Source organism: Euphorbia lathyris, chromosome 6, assembly GCF_963576675.1.
Source record: "Euphorbia lathyris chromosome 6, ddEupLath1.1, whole genome shotgun sequence".
NCBI lineage: Eukaryota > Viridiplantae > Streptophyta > Magnoliopsida > Malpighiales > Euphorbiaceae > Euphorbia > Euphorbia lathyris.
In genome coordinates this window covers 51,987,407-52,002,459 of record NC_088915.1, presented here as the reverse complement: position 1 = coordinate 52,002,459, position 15,053 = coordinate 51,987,407, and the positions used below count along the sequence as shown (strand labels likewise).

The 15,053-nt window shown below is 35.9% G+C and overlaps 1 protein-coding gene across 2 annotated transcripts; it reads right to left on the bottom strand.

Moving 5' to 3' along the window:
• Positions 1 to 3,334: 3,334 nt before the first annotated feature.
• LOC136232716 (glycolate oxidase) lies at positions 3,335 to 6,932 on the bottom strand. Of its 2 annotated transcripts, none has more exons than XM_066022087.1 (12): positions 6,777 to 6,932; positions 5,726 to 5,906; positions 5,484 to 5,608; positions 5,211 to 5,257; positions 4,981 to 5,058; positions 4,623 to 4,747; positions 4,449 to 4,515; positions 4,303 to 4,365; positions 4,133 to 4,202; positions 3,917 to 4,017; positions 3,734 to 3,838; positions 3,335 to 3,651 (listed from the first exon to the last, which is right to left on the bottom strand). In XM_066022087.1, the coding sequence occupies exons 2-12, from the start codon at positions 5,851 to 5,853 to the stop codon at positions 3,466 to 3,468; spliced, it is 1,095 nt and encodes a 364-aa protein (XP_065878159.1). In that variant the 5' UTR covers positions 5,854 to 5,906; positions 6,777 to 6,932; the 3' UTR covers positions 3,335 to 3,465. The 2 variants fall into 2 exon arrangements, with proteins under 2 accessions (XP_065878159.1, XP_065878158.1); XM_066022086.1 differs by having other exon boundaries at positions 5,730 to 5,906.
• Between the last annotated feature and the right edge of the window lie 8,121 nt (positions 6,933 to 15,053).

Below are 15,053 nucleotides of genomic sequence, written 5' to 3'. Positions count from 1 at the left end.
CTTTTTTTGTATTCTATTTTATTAATCTGAGACTCTAAAATTTCCCTTATTAAGCTGAATACATGGGTAAATTACATATGTGGTGTATAACATTTACCTGTTATCACACTTTAGTGTACAACCTTTAATTTTGCACACTAAAATGTACAACCTTCTGTTGACTTCCCACTAAAGTGTACAACAGGTAAAAATGACCAGTCAACCCTGTTAACCACTTGGTCAACGTGACACCTCATCAATTTTCACTACTTAAAAATTAAATATGGTCCCTACATATTGTTAAATTACTTTTATACCCTTGATAAAAATAAATTTCACATTTCCATCTTTTCTATTTTTTCACATTCTCTCCCTAAACTTTATTTCTTTTTAATCCATCCTCCCACTGATTATATATCTATCTCTCTCTAAAACCTCTCTCTCCTCTCTACGGCTGCCATGGAAGTTGCTTCAAAATCAACTTCGACTGCTTTCCTGTGCCCGTGCCTCCGCCGCCGCTGACCTCATAAAAACTATATGTATTCTTTTCATAAAATCTGTATTAGATTAAGCTCAAACAATAGCTTTCTCTTCTTCTAGTTTGAGGAGAATTGGGGGAAATTTTGCAGCAATTATTAACATGAAATCAAGCCTTAAAATTTACAGTCCTCCAGCAATATAATTATAATAAGTTAATAATCATCAAATGCAAGAACAACAATATTCCAAAAAGAAGAAGAAAAGGAGAATAATTAGTAAGGAGGACGACCAGTTGCCCAATAAGCCTCAGTTGGTAACTGAATTGAATTTAGAAGATTAGGCTGCAATCCATGAAATAACTGAGCATTTGCTTCTCCTAAAACCTGCTGTTGTTGCTTCTGATTCTGCTGCCCTCCTCCTCCTACGGGTCCCGGAAATCCCATTCCTCCGCCTTGCATAGGCAGCGGCGCTTCATCTTCTTCCAACGGCAACCTTTCATAAGCAGCGTTACTAAACGAAGCAGCCATAATCACCACCGGACCAGAAGCAATCAAACTACCAACAACACTTCCCCCGACCACTTGCCCTTGTCCGCCGGCTAAATATATAGTCAACCCAGTGGCAGCAGGCGGCGCTGGTGGTGGCAAGAATGACCCAGCAAGTGATAAAATCTCAAATCTACCATGTAAAGTGACAACTGGACCGGGAGAAGCAGTCGGAGTTGATTTTGACCATGGCAGCCGGAGAGAGGAGAGAGAGGGGTTTTAGAGAGAGATAGATATATAATCAGTGGAGGATGGATTAAAAGAAATAAAGTTTGGGGAGAAAATGTGAAAAAATAGAAAAGATGGAATTGGGAAATTTATTTTTATCAAGGGTATAAATGTAATTTAATAATATGTAGGGAGCACATTTAATTTTTAAGTAGTGAAAATTGATGAGATGTCATGTTGACCAAGTGGTTAACATGGTTGGCCGGTCATTTTTACCTGATGTACACTTTAGTGGGAAGTCACCGGAAGGTTGTACATTTTAGTGTGCAAAATTAAAAGTTGTACACCAAAGTGTGATAACAGGTAAAGATTGTATACCACGTATGTAATTTACCCCTAAATACATTACAGAAAAACCCATTACCCCCTAAAGTTGATGCCTCGTTAGCGTTACAATAATACATATTTTTGAAAATTACATATTAAACTTGTTTCAAAATTACATATTCATTTTCTCAAGTTGCTATAATAGTTTATTAACGCTTAAACTTGAGTAAAGTATAAGGATATTGATGTATATAATAATACATATTCATTTAAAAAGTTGAATGTAAAAACCTCAAAATGATGAAGTTTATGTTTTAAGATGAAAACGAATCATTTAGAAAATATAAAAAACATGAAAAACAAAATAAAAAGGGCAAATACAGGTCTAATTCCTCAATTTTATACCTTTTTTTCTTGTATATTGGATCAAATCCGCTTGATTTTCCTTAGTTCGGGTTAGAATTTAGTGCATTTCGGGTGTCGTGTTCGATTCGACAGGGGTTCGAGGGGTGCCCGAGAGTCTCTAGTGTGCATTGGATTTTGTGCCTAGTCCAGGACGTGAGTCCTCCGGCTCCTGCCCGTGAAAATAGGTGGGAGTCGAAGGTTCATGGCCACGAGCCGTGAGCACGTGACCGACGTCTGAAAGCCCATTCACTCGGATGGGCCCGTGACAGAGCCGGTGGGTCCGTGATAGAGCCGTGAGCACGTGACCGACGTCTGAAAGCCCATTCACTCTGATTATTTTAGTTATTAGATTAGGTCAATCTCATTCTTCATTTCCGCCGCTAAACTCAAACTCAAACGTATTCTTCCATTTCTTATTCCTTTTGTTGTGTATTTATTTGTTGTATTTGTTAAATGCCAAGAAAATGGAGAAAGTAGAATAAAAGTTATATATATATATATATATATATATATATATATATATATAGAGAGAGAGAGAGAGAGGATGAAATGGAGAACAAGGATTCATAAGTGACGTGTACAAAATTATCACCATTTAGATTTTAGGGACGGAAAATGTAATCCCCATCCCACCTTGTTTGCATCCTTATAGAGTTCTGTATGGAAGAGATCAAGAGAAAAATTTGAAAAAAAATATGCAGAAAATCTACAAAAGATGATGGTTGAAGAATATAAAAATATATCGAAAGTTTTCTTGAGCATAAGGATGATAACGATTACATGTTTTGTAGGTACGCGATACTACTTGACTGTATAAATTAGATTACCCCAACTTTATGTAACATTGTTTGGGACGGAAATGAGATTTAAAAAGTCATCTATGACAGGTACGGGTATGGTAAGGGTACACCCCATATGCTGAAGAAAACTTTGGATATATTTTTATAAGTGAAAATGAACCATCACTTTAGCATCTGAGTCAATACAAACATTTGAGAAACTCCAATCTCTAGCCAACTTAACTCTCTCCAGGATAGTCATCAATTCACCAGCTTCAAACAAGGAACAACACGAAATAGAAATACATGCAGATGCCAGAACATTACCGTTACAGTCACAGGCAATTATCCCTGCCCTACACGCTAGGCCATTAACCCCGAAGATGCATTACAGTTATTTTTGTAATGTCGCTAGGGGGAAGGATACAACACTTTCGTAGGCCAAAGGAGAAGAGGAAAAGATTTAAAAAAAAACAATGAGAAAAGATAGGAGCAAGATGCTATATAATGTACTAAGAGAGTAAATTTTGATTGTCTAAACATATTAAAATCACAGAGTAATGTGAGCATAAATGATTTCTTAAAGCTTATTCATCTTTTTATTGCTAACCAAACGGGAATTCATGCATATAGGAGATGTGGAAAAGAATATACAAGAAAAGCAGTGTGCTTTCATAAAAATAACTAATGCTTGTTATTATAAAAGCTCAAGTTTTTCCAAATATTGATCAACCCTTACAAGCTATTATATAAGTTGCTTTCAGATTCTGACTGAAACCAACTTACAGCCTGGCAACGGCACGGGGAGCATCCCAGTCAGCCACAATATGATTGCGGGTGATCTCCCTCAGTGAGCGGCATCCACTTAATGCCATTGTTATTTCAAACTCGTCACGAAGCATCTGAAGTGCTTTCCTCACACCAGCTTCACCTTCAGCAGCCAACGAGTACACAACTGGCCTTCCAATCTGAAATTCACACAATCATCAAATCATGTTTTCTGGTAAATAGTTACCGTAATACCGGTCATTGTAATAGTTATGTACTTACAAATATTCCAGATGCTCCTAATGCTAATGCCTTGAAAACATCTGTTCCACGGCGAACTCCACCATCAAGAAAAACAGGAACTCGTCCTTGTGCAGCTTTCACCACCTGTAAGTAATTGCATCCATATAATGAATGTATAAGCTCACTTAGATTGCATCAGTTTATGAGCATCAGCACTTTTACCTCTTCCAAAGCCATAATAGTTGCAGGAACATAATCAAGCTGGCGAGCACCATGATTGGAGACGATTATTCCTGCAGCTCCATTCTGTATGGATAGCCTTGCTGCATTGACACCCAAACCAACCGCACATCAGACAAATGTCAAGAAGGCGGTAAACAGGATAATACGATCTCCTGTCTCCACGAAGGAAGGCAAGAAAAGTTTAGTAACTCTTACCATCCTCAGCTGTGAGGACACCCTTCACCAGAATTGGCAATGATGTGATTGTCTGAAGCCACTTCACGTCCTGTCAAATAGGCACGAGAATCCAGAATTCATAACCGGATGATGGCTAGGTTATGTGTTAAGAAAATAACTTGAAAAACAACCAAATAAACGCATCCTACCTTCCAGCTGAGTGTACGGTCAATTTGTCCAGCAACATATGAAGCTAGTCCAGAGTCATCACTCTGCAATATCAAACAACCAAGAATCAAGAACATAAAAATAACACACATGGAGAAATGGTATCTTGAGAATTAGGCAGCCATACCTTGTCCATTTTACCAAGATCAAGACCTTCAAAGTTCTTCAAAGTCAAGAATGGTGGCAGAGTAAATCTGTAATGAAATATATGGAAAATTACAGGTTAAAACTAAAACTCAACCTGTCCAACAAGAATTCTTCTAGAAATTTAAATGAAGATTTTTTAAACACTGATAATCACCTGTTCTTGATATCAGCCTCCCTCCGGCCAAGTCTAGGAGTATCCACAGTGAGGGCAATTGCCTTGAATCCAGCCTTTTCAGCTCTTCTTACAAGCTGAGCAACCACATTCCTGTTCTTGTACACCTGAATGTTAAGTAAAAAGGACAATGATTGAGGAAATACAACTAGGATCCAATGAGAGAGAATTTGCACTATCGAAGAACCATAAACACAGACATGCTAAAGCTCAAGAGGATCTAAACACAAAGGTAGGGAGTACTTTTCTCCGTTCCATATTTTGTATAATGAAACAATTAACTTGCAATGAAAAGTGGCAAATTCTTTTATGCAACAGAAAAAACCAAGTATAAACTCACATAAAGCTGGAAAAAGCGAATGCCAGGTCCTGTTGAAGCAACCTCCTCAACACTGGATGTCGCCCATGAGGAAAGTGTCTGAAACAACAAATCAAGGTCAAGTAAAATACCAATTGCAATCGAATCGACCACCCCAAGCCATCCAAGAAGACTCCTGTTGTTTACTATTTTGCAGATTTTTTTTTATATAACTCTATATTTACAAAAAAAGAAAAGTCAAAGAATCAAACCATAATTGTTCCAGCTGCTGAAGCTGCCCTTGCAGTTGCATACTCTCCTGCAGTGGAATATATGGTCAGAAACTGTTTTTCAATTTACTCTTCATGTTCAAATAAGGGAAAGAATAAAAGGAAGACAGCCGAAAGGAATTTCTTATCAACTGAGTAAGAACATGATCCTGAAATTAAAATGAAAATTTACTTTATTCAATCTACAAAGGATTTCAATATCAGTCATTTGAATTAGTTCCACAAAATGAAGACAAGGTCTTGAAGATGGCAAACCTTCAGGGTGAGCCATTTTCTGCATGGCTGTTGGGGCAATCATGATAGGCATTGAAATCTTGAAGCCCAACACAGATGTGGTCATGTCAATCTTGCTCACATCAATTAGAATCCGAGGTCGAAATCTGAAGACAGAGAACATAACATTAACAAGTGTTAAAGAGCAGATAGAGTACTCAAGCAAACACATGACAAGATCAAAGCAACAGCCATAAAATTCAAAAAGGAGAGAAGAAAAGAGCTTACAGAATTCTAGAGAATGCGAAACGATTCTCCTTGAGACTCCATTGGTCCTCTGCACCTGAAGCATAGTAGTCAAAAACCATCTTTGGCAATTTCTTCCTTGCAATTTCCTCGAATTCGGTGACATTGGTTACCTCCTCCATCTTTCCAAATTGATTATTTGTGCCTTACCACTATATTCTGAAAAGGGGTTCACATGAGTTTATTAGGATAACTGTGAATTCAAACACAGCAGTTTCCTCAAAAATATGAACATGAACCTCTCAATAAGACCCTTTAAAGAGTCTTCTTTTTTTTTCTAATTATGGAACCTAAAAGGCATCCCAAGATAAAAGGTGAGAAGAAGCCTTATCATTAAACAAAAGAAAAATAAAAACAATTCATGAAGAAAGTCAACATGGAAACTTAAAAAGTAGAAAAAGTTACATATACACAAAAGGCATCTGTTGGACCAAAATCTGGCAGAGATGTCACTCCAAATCATAAAAAGTACTATATCACTAAAACAAGTTCGTTTTAATTACATGATGATTGTTAAAGAGTTAAATGAGTTGCTACATGTTAGACCCACAAATATGTAATTGTTTCATCAATTTTAGTCTTTAAGATTAAATGGCCAAAAAGCATGATTCTTCAGTATATTCTGTTCCTTACTGAAACCAGAATGAACTAATCAAAATCCACTATAAAAAGAGATGCAAAGCACAATCATTAACAAAATTCACTATATTCTGTCACTGTTTCATCAATTCAGTCTTCAAGAGTACATAAAGCACAACAGTATGAAATTAAATGATAGAAATGGTAGAGCAGAACAAATAAAAAGAGAGAAACGAACTGAAATTACACTCCTGGTTGAAGAAAACAACAGTAGATAAAATGTATTGTAATAAATAATAAATCAAACCCATTTCCGAGAACAAAAAACCCAGATGATAATAACATCATAGCAATGAAACTAAACAATCAAAGTTGAAAAAGGCAGAACCTTTAGAACAGAAAGAAGAAAAGACACGAGGAATTAGCAGAGAGAAGAAGAGAAGAACGTACCTTTGGCGTAAGTCTACCAATAGAAGAGGGAAGAAATGGAAAGAGATGATGAAAAACAGTGCATATAATACTGGAGAGAGAGAGAGATAGAAGGGAAGTGGCTAGCTAGCAAGTGATGCAAACAAACAAAGATGGTATATAGAGAAATAGTAGAAAAAGACAAAAATGGTGGGGATGAAATGACAAGGATGAGTCACGCTGGACGCTAATAGGATTAGTTTTTCAAGGTGAGAAATTGTAGCCAAATCTGTTTCATAGATAAAGAAGACTTGTGTTCCATATTATTTTTTATTTTGATAAGATTTCTTTTTTATTTATTAATTCTTCTCAACTTTCTTCCTATTTTTTGTGGAAATTTTCTGATTTGGTTTTGGATGTCATCGTCCACACCTCACAAAAGTATTTGGATATTGTTTTTCTTTTCCCTTCCTAATTATTATATATATATATATATATATATATATATATATAGATTCTTATTTTATAAATTGAAAAAGAGAAAGTTAATGGTTGAATGGAAAAATATTTTGGAAATGCATTTAATATAAGAGTAAAATAACACTTGGTCCTATAAATACAATGAAGGATAAATATCTCATAATCAAATCGGATTATCGAATTACTTCTTGGAGCGCAGATAAGTTTTGATGTGATTAGCACTGGAAGAACGGATCATACCTTCGTATTATCAATCACGCTTCGACTATTCTCAGATCAATCAGGAGAGGGAACGACATATCCACAAATTAAGATTACACGTGAGAGAGAAAGGGGTGGCGAGCGACATTAGGGAGAGAGAGACATACTTTTCTATATTCAAGCTTACTCACACATCTTTGTATAAGTGATTAGGTTAAACTATCTATTTATAAGGAATGGCTAGGGCAAATCCTAGCCTCCTTGCCTCTTGATGTATCTGACTCATTTCATTCACAAACGGACTTTAATTTCGGCTTAACATGTCCAACATGTCTCACTCGCACATGATGGAACACAATCTAATCTCTTTCTCAATCTCATTCATACTCACAAATAGTTCGTGCGACCAACATACACTCGAGAGCAAGTGTTATATACTCGTTGGAAATATATAATGTCTTGTGATATATATTTATTGGAGATATACAACCTTTTTATTTGAACATGTATAATGACAGGTGGTACGCCTTAGTGAACATGTATATCGAGCCTTATTTCCATTACCCACACCAACAGATCTCTTATGCGTAGCATCTTCACGAGGACCACTTACACCCTCAGTAATATGGGTAGCATCTTTATGAGAACCGCTAACAGTAATACCCATTTTTAGTACCATATTTTCTAGTCACACCGACAGATCTGGTTTGAGTACCATCTTTGCTAACCATGCCAATAGATTTGGTTTGAGTAGCATCTTTGCTAATTGCATTGGCAGATCCGGTTTGAGTGGCATCTTTGCAAGAAGCGCTACCCTCTGATGACCTCGACCTCATAACAGTAGGATTTGGTTCATTATCTAAAGCAACACTCACCTTTGCGGCATGAACACCCCCAAGCACGACAATAATAACTCTAGGGACAACCTCCCTCTCCCGCCTTGCTAAAATATAAGTACTAATAAGCGAGTTAGACATGATAAAGACCTACAGTGTAAAACAAAAGAATCAAAAAATAGGAAGTTCACCTTGAAGAATATCAGCTTACTTGTAAATGAATTGTTCTTTGAATCATTTGTTTTAATAAGATATAGTATGTTTAACTATATATAAAAGCAATCATCTTTTATTAAGAACTAACTAAAGTTAAATAAAAGGAAATCCCAAAGTTTATTTAAGGTGATTATGAAGTGTTCATACAAGCATGAAGTGAGACTAAACTTTATAATAAACCAATAAACTTAAAACCACTCCAATTCAAGTAATATGTTTAAGGGGTTAATATAATGTTGTTAAGACTTGCATGTAATAATGTCTTCTATTCTGAACAGAGAGCTGATCTCACAAGCTTCAGATATGAAGATATTTGGGCAGTTACATCGATCCGGCGATGGAGTTCATTAGGATTGAGGACCTGACTTGAGATAACAGGATGGATGGATTTATCCTATATCACGTTTTGTCTCATATGGTATTACTAGGTATAAGTAATACTCAGACTCAAATAAATATTAATTAGTGATTCTGGATTGTGGAGTGTGATGCTTTGACTCTGTGCAATCACGATCCATAACAGGAATGATCCTAGGATGTGTGCATTAGTCATTGGGTGTCACACAAAGTAATTGCGGAATAGTTAATATTAGATTGAGAATTCATCATTCCTTATAAGTGGGAAATATATCCAAGGGCCACTTGTGGCGAATTGATTTGAAATCCTTACAAGGTGATAAGATTAAGAGTAGAAATGAAGATTTCACTTAACCTATCTATTCAGAATTAATTTTACCAGAACAAGTAAAACAACCATCTCATTATATCTAACTTGACATAATCCATAGTTACAGATTCGTTTAAGGATATAGCTGGTGAAGGATTGAATTATACTGGAACTAATATAGAAAGGTAAACGACGGAAACCTGTCTTTTTATTACTCTGGGGGAATATTTACGGTTCTGCTATTCATAATTCGCGTACTTATTCTGTTATACAAACGATTGAATGTAATTTGGAGAAATTAATTCAATAATGTACACAGCTAGTAGTAATAGGAACCTATTGGGTCACATATGAGACTTGGAACCGAAGGACGAGACAATAATTAATGGATGGAGTAGTGTGGGCCAAAATTTGATGTATAATGCATCAAGTGGGAATAATTGATTTATTGAGATAATTGTAATTAGATTATAATTATGGTTAAATCAATTGTAGGATAAAATTTAATTAGAAATTTAATGTGATTAAATATCTAATAAATATTATCCTAACCTAAAGATAAGTTATCTAATTTAATTAGAGAGTTAACATTTATATTTATGGGATATAAATAAAGAGAATGTTATAACTTATCTAATTAATTAAGAGTTTTAACCTAATTGTGATAAGGGTTAGAAATACTATATATATAGAACCCCACACTAGGGAATTCATAACATAACAAAAGGCTAAGAAAAAGAGGAAGAAATTCTTTCGACTTTACCCGAACAATTATCTTTCTCGTTTTCTTCTTTGATCTCGTGGTGATTCTTTAGAGGCAATCTATTTTGGTTGTTATTCAACGGTTGATTACTAATCGTTTACTATTGCTTGTTTTTGGTGTTCTTGGATAGACGGTTGATATCCGTGTGGGCACATCTCTATCAATAGTAGATAGTTCTTCATAAATGTATTTGGTTCTATCCCTTTTTGATATGAAATAACAATTAACGATCCTTAGTTAAAGGAAATAGGTAAAAAAAATTATATTTCTGTTGTGCCCCGTTTCCATAGAAAAACACGCTTTACCAACTGTATTTATGAGCAGACCAAACGATGGGCAAATCAATCTTCAGGACCCGCATAACCTCCTTATCAGTCCCTGATTTCTTGAAACCCCCTAAAATTATCAAGATCAATTTCCCTCGTTCAACTTATTAGGAATTAGCAAGTACATCGCTTCCCAAAGTGGATGCTTTCTTATCCTACAGAACGATAAATAAGATCAAGAGGCATCTGATATCAAGCTAATATAAAACTCGTCACGTGGCATTTATGAAACCCGAACCATCACCCGAGAAAACAGAACATATGGCATCACCATAACAAAACCGCTCAGTATGACCCCATATTGAAGGTATTGGTTTGGTAGTCTTAAAAAACTTCATCAATGATCCAACTGTTATAGCAATCATGCTCGATCCCGTAAATCAGGACCTAGTGGGCTTAAAGGATATCAAATCTGATGCACGAGCGCACATTCACCTATAAACAGGTGACACATAGCGTGTCCAGCTCCTAAGCTTATAACCACCCACTACAACTCGATCATAGTATAAATAGAGTAAGCACCACTCAAGGTACACTACTTCATTCATTCATTCATTAAGATTATAACTTAGCTTTGATTTACGATTGTGTTCATCATCAAGTCTTCCCTCAAACTGACTTAGTCATCAGAACTGGTTAGCCCTGACATAATTTCTGTGTAATTGTAGCTTCATAGTGGACTTACAGGATTGAACCACATCAATTAATACAAATACGGAAGGAGTTGAATGAAAAGAGACAACTTTTCATTACTTGTAAAAGATACATTCTTTCTCCTCATCTACGTGACAAAAGAAAATAGAAAACTCAATCTTTTTACTCTTGAATTTCTTCTCCGTGATTACAAATCGAAATTTAACTTAAGAATTATATAATAGATAAGTATACCGTGAAAAACATTTTACATATTTTTTCAATTTATTTTTGATGTGATCATGTAATTTGATTCATATTAATGATTTTGGATATAATTAAATATGTTTTAATCATTGTTAAATTAACGATATTAAAGAAACAAAACATTAAAATAAAAAAGGCGTCGTTTGATCTGATATTAAAACATAAAAGTTCATAAAAAAATTATGATTTTACGATCAGCACAAAATATAATAAAAAATAAAATAAAACAAAGAATAAAGAGAGTATTATGGATTTAATCATACTTTGATCACTCTCATACCAAAGGTGAAGAACCCATCTGTCATGAAGGACCTACGGCCTATTACTCTATACAATGTACTATATAAAATTGTATCTAAGGTTCTTTCAAACATGATCAAAGTTGTGCTCCCTAGCCTTATTGATAAGTGCATAATTCGACAATAAATAATCCCGTTTTTGTGTTTTATAATTGTCATGTTTTGTTATTTTTGCGGGTTTTATTGTTTGTTTTTAGTATTTTCATCTCTACAGACCAATGATGACTAAAGGGAGATAAATTGGGCTTAATTTGGGCCGAGCTAATGTCGGGTCGTGATCCGGAGCTGATTGGGCAAATATTGGTTTGAGTCAGAGTTAGTCTTGCACAAGACTAAGGCAGTTACAGGCTGACAGTTTTCTGCTTCGAATAGGATTGCTTTCCTGATCCGGATTGGACGATTTGAGAACAAGATTTTCTGCTAAAGCACGAATTTGTAGGAGACAAATGAGGAGGCAATTAATTTCAAATTTAAAGAAGGATTCTAACGCTAATTGAAAGGGATTTTAGTTCCTTATTTTGAGGAATCATGATAGACTTAAGAACACGAGAGTTCCAAGTTTGAATATCAGTTTTTACATTTTTATTTTTCCAGCAGAAAAACACATACGTTCCATGGCTGTTCGGAACTAACTTCTTTAATTTCGGTTAAGGGATAATTCAAGGGAGATTTTCTCCATTATCATGAGACTGTCGTGTTACCTTTTTCTCAATTTATTAAGCCGTTTATTTGTTCATCGTGTTTAGAGAATTATTCTCAATTGATTGTTTGTTCTATGAATGATAACTGCAGGTTGTTTGTCGAATCGAATAATCATATGGCTGATTTGGTTTATTAGAGTTTCACCTAAGATATCCAAACAAAGTAGCTATTGACTATTTAAATCAAGCTAGCTTCGTGTTTGGAAGAACGGACTCGAGTCGGACAAACCTGAGTTTGTCTTCCACGTGACATTAATACGAATCTAGTTGGGTTTATCTGAGTCAAATGAACAGATAATTTAGTCCAAAATCGCCGACGCTGAGAGACGATTAACTAAGATCAAGTTCTTCTAATTCTTAAGCTGTCAATAAATTAAATCTTAGACGCTGAGATAGGATTGTTTATTGATTAGGATCAAGTTATTTGCCGTGCTTAACTAGTTCGTTATTAAGGAAGAACATTCAAACTGACCCGGCGAAAACATGAGATTATAATCTTATCTGTCAATGATCGTTAACGTATGAATTATCCTGCGATTCCCCTTAACCGAATTCATCAAAATATTATTCACAAACCGTCATTAATTCTTGTTTTGTTTTGATCTTTTACCTGTGACATTTAGATTTAATAAACTTCACAATTCTAAACCCTCATTTAATTATTTTGTTAGGTCGTGAGAAGTTTTGAATCAATATTATTCCCTTGGGTTTGACCTCTACTTGCTCTATTACAATTTATTCGTTTGGGGAAAGTTGGGATTATTTTTGGTGGATTTGGCACTCACCAAATTTTGGCGCCGTTGCCGGGGAATAATCTAATTTGATTTAATTTCTTTTATGACCAGGTCCAACAATTCAGAACAACTTCTCTTTCAATCAGAAATAGAATTACTGGCTCAGAGGTTTCGCAAGGAAGTAAGGTTATAGAAATTACAAAGTGCTAAAATTTCGAGTTCTAGTGACGAAGAAGAAATATCCAGCGAAGAAAGTGAACAATCTGAAGAGGAAACGATGGCAGACAGAACTCTAAGACAACTTCAGGCGCAAGAGGTCAATAATCAGCCCCTATGCATCACATATCCCAACTTGGATGTGTCGTTTGAGCTGAAGTCAGGGTTGATTCATTTGTTGCCCAAGTTTCACGGCATGGAGAGTGAAAGTCCTCATAAGCATCTTAAGCAATTCAATGTGGTGTGCTCTAGCATGAGACCGCAAAGAGTAACGGAAGAACAAGTGAAGTTGAGAGCGTTTCCATTCTCACTAGAAGATGCAGCCAAGGATTGGCTTTTAAATTTGCCATCAGGAACAATCACTACATGGAACCAGATGGTACAATCATTCCTGGACAAATATTTTCCAGCCTCCCAAGCGGCATTAATTCGGAGAGAAATCAGTGGAATCAAGCAAAAAGATGTGGAGTCGCTTCATGAGTATTGGAAGAGGTTCAAGAAGTTATGTGAAAATTGCCCTCAACACGGGATAGCTGAAAATTCTTTAATCCAATATTTCTATGAAGGGATGCTTAGCATGGAAAGAAAAATGGTGGACACAGCAAGCGGAGGATGTTTCCTCGACAAAACACCAACCGCGGCTAAGGAGTTGATCAGGGTAATTGCAGCAACTTCTCAACAGTTTGGGAAAGTTCAGGAAGGTCCCAAGAAAGCATATGAGGTAAGCAGTTCTAACATTGAAGAGAAATTGAATAAACTGACTAGTCTTGTGCAGAACTTAGCTCTCGAGAAGGCGGCTCACGTGAAGAAGTGTGGAATTTGTACTGCCATCGAACACGCCACTGATGAATGCCCTATTTTGTATGAAGAAAATTCTGAACAAGCTAATGCACTTAATGGGTACCAAGGGAAAAATAAAAAAAAGTACGATCCATACTCTAATACGTACAACCCAGGGTGGCGTGATAATCCAAACCTCAGCTACGTGTTGGTCCCTAGTAATTAGTTCCAAGGGGGGGGATAGGAACTAATGTAACTTTTTCGCTTTTAATTATGCTGACTTAATGTTATTTTAAGAGTTTGATAACTCAGCGTGTTGGTCAACATGGCCGATTGATTAGTCAGACAGTTTTAGTTCTATGCTGACTAAGACTGCTTGACTTGAGAGTTGGGAATTGACACTTGAAAGGTCAGCTTCCAACTCAGCACTCAGATTTACTCAGTTTCAGTTTTAACAATTTATAAGCTGAGTAAATTTCACAAGCAACACATGCACATATATATATAAATTGAGAGAAAGAGTTTAGAAGTTACTCAGCACGTCTTATCCTGGTTCAGCCTCTCTGCCTACGTCTAGTCCCCAGTTCCTCCTAGGATTTTCAATCCAATACTGAGCTCTTTCAAGGTAGAGCACAAACCCTTTACAAGGCAGTGAGTATGCAAGAGTACGTCCTCTATTCGTCTACTCAGCTCCTACTAAGTACTACAACCCAACACTTAGATTTTTCTACCACTGAATACTTACAACCAAGTACTCAGCTCAACACTCTCAATATTTCTATTGATCACATGCTTGTTCTTTTTCAACTAAAGAACACCTTAGATGATTACAAAACGCATTTACACAAGGAATAGAAAATTCGGTGTAAGATCTTTTTGTATTTGAGTGCTTTAAAGATTTTCTCTCTTGTATTTTTCTTTTGATACTTCGGCAATGATCCAAGGTTCTTGATTGTCCTTTTATAGATGGAAATCTGCAGATGGATCATTTGATTTGTTTTAGCCGTTAACACCAAAACGGCTCTTTTTAGGGAACATCTTCTGGTCAGCTTCAGACTGTTCCGCCATTCCCTTCCTCTGTTTTCTTCAGGCGTCAGGTTTTGTCTTCTTGCATCAGACTTGTCATTTTGTGCCAGTTGTCTTTTACTAATAATCCATTGACCCATGTTTCTTGGAATTAGTCTTCTGTGTATTTTCGAG

Coding starts and splice junctions, on each gene's coding strand:
- LOC136232716 (XM_066022086.1), bottom strand. CDS start 5,869: ATGGAGGAGGTAACCAATGTCACCGAATTCGAGGAAATTGCAAGGAAG. Junction 5,609..5,729: donor TTCGCATTCTCTAGAATTCT/GTAAGCTCTTTT, acceptor CTCTGTCTTCAG/ATTTCGACCTCGGATTCTAA. Junction 3,652..3,733: donor TAGGAGCATCTGGAATATTT/GTAAGTACATAA, acceptor TGTGAATTTCAG/ATTGGAAGGCCAGTTGTGTA.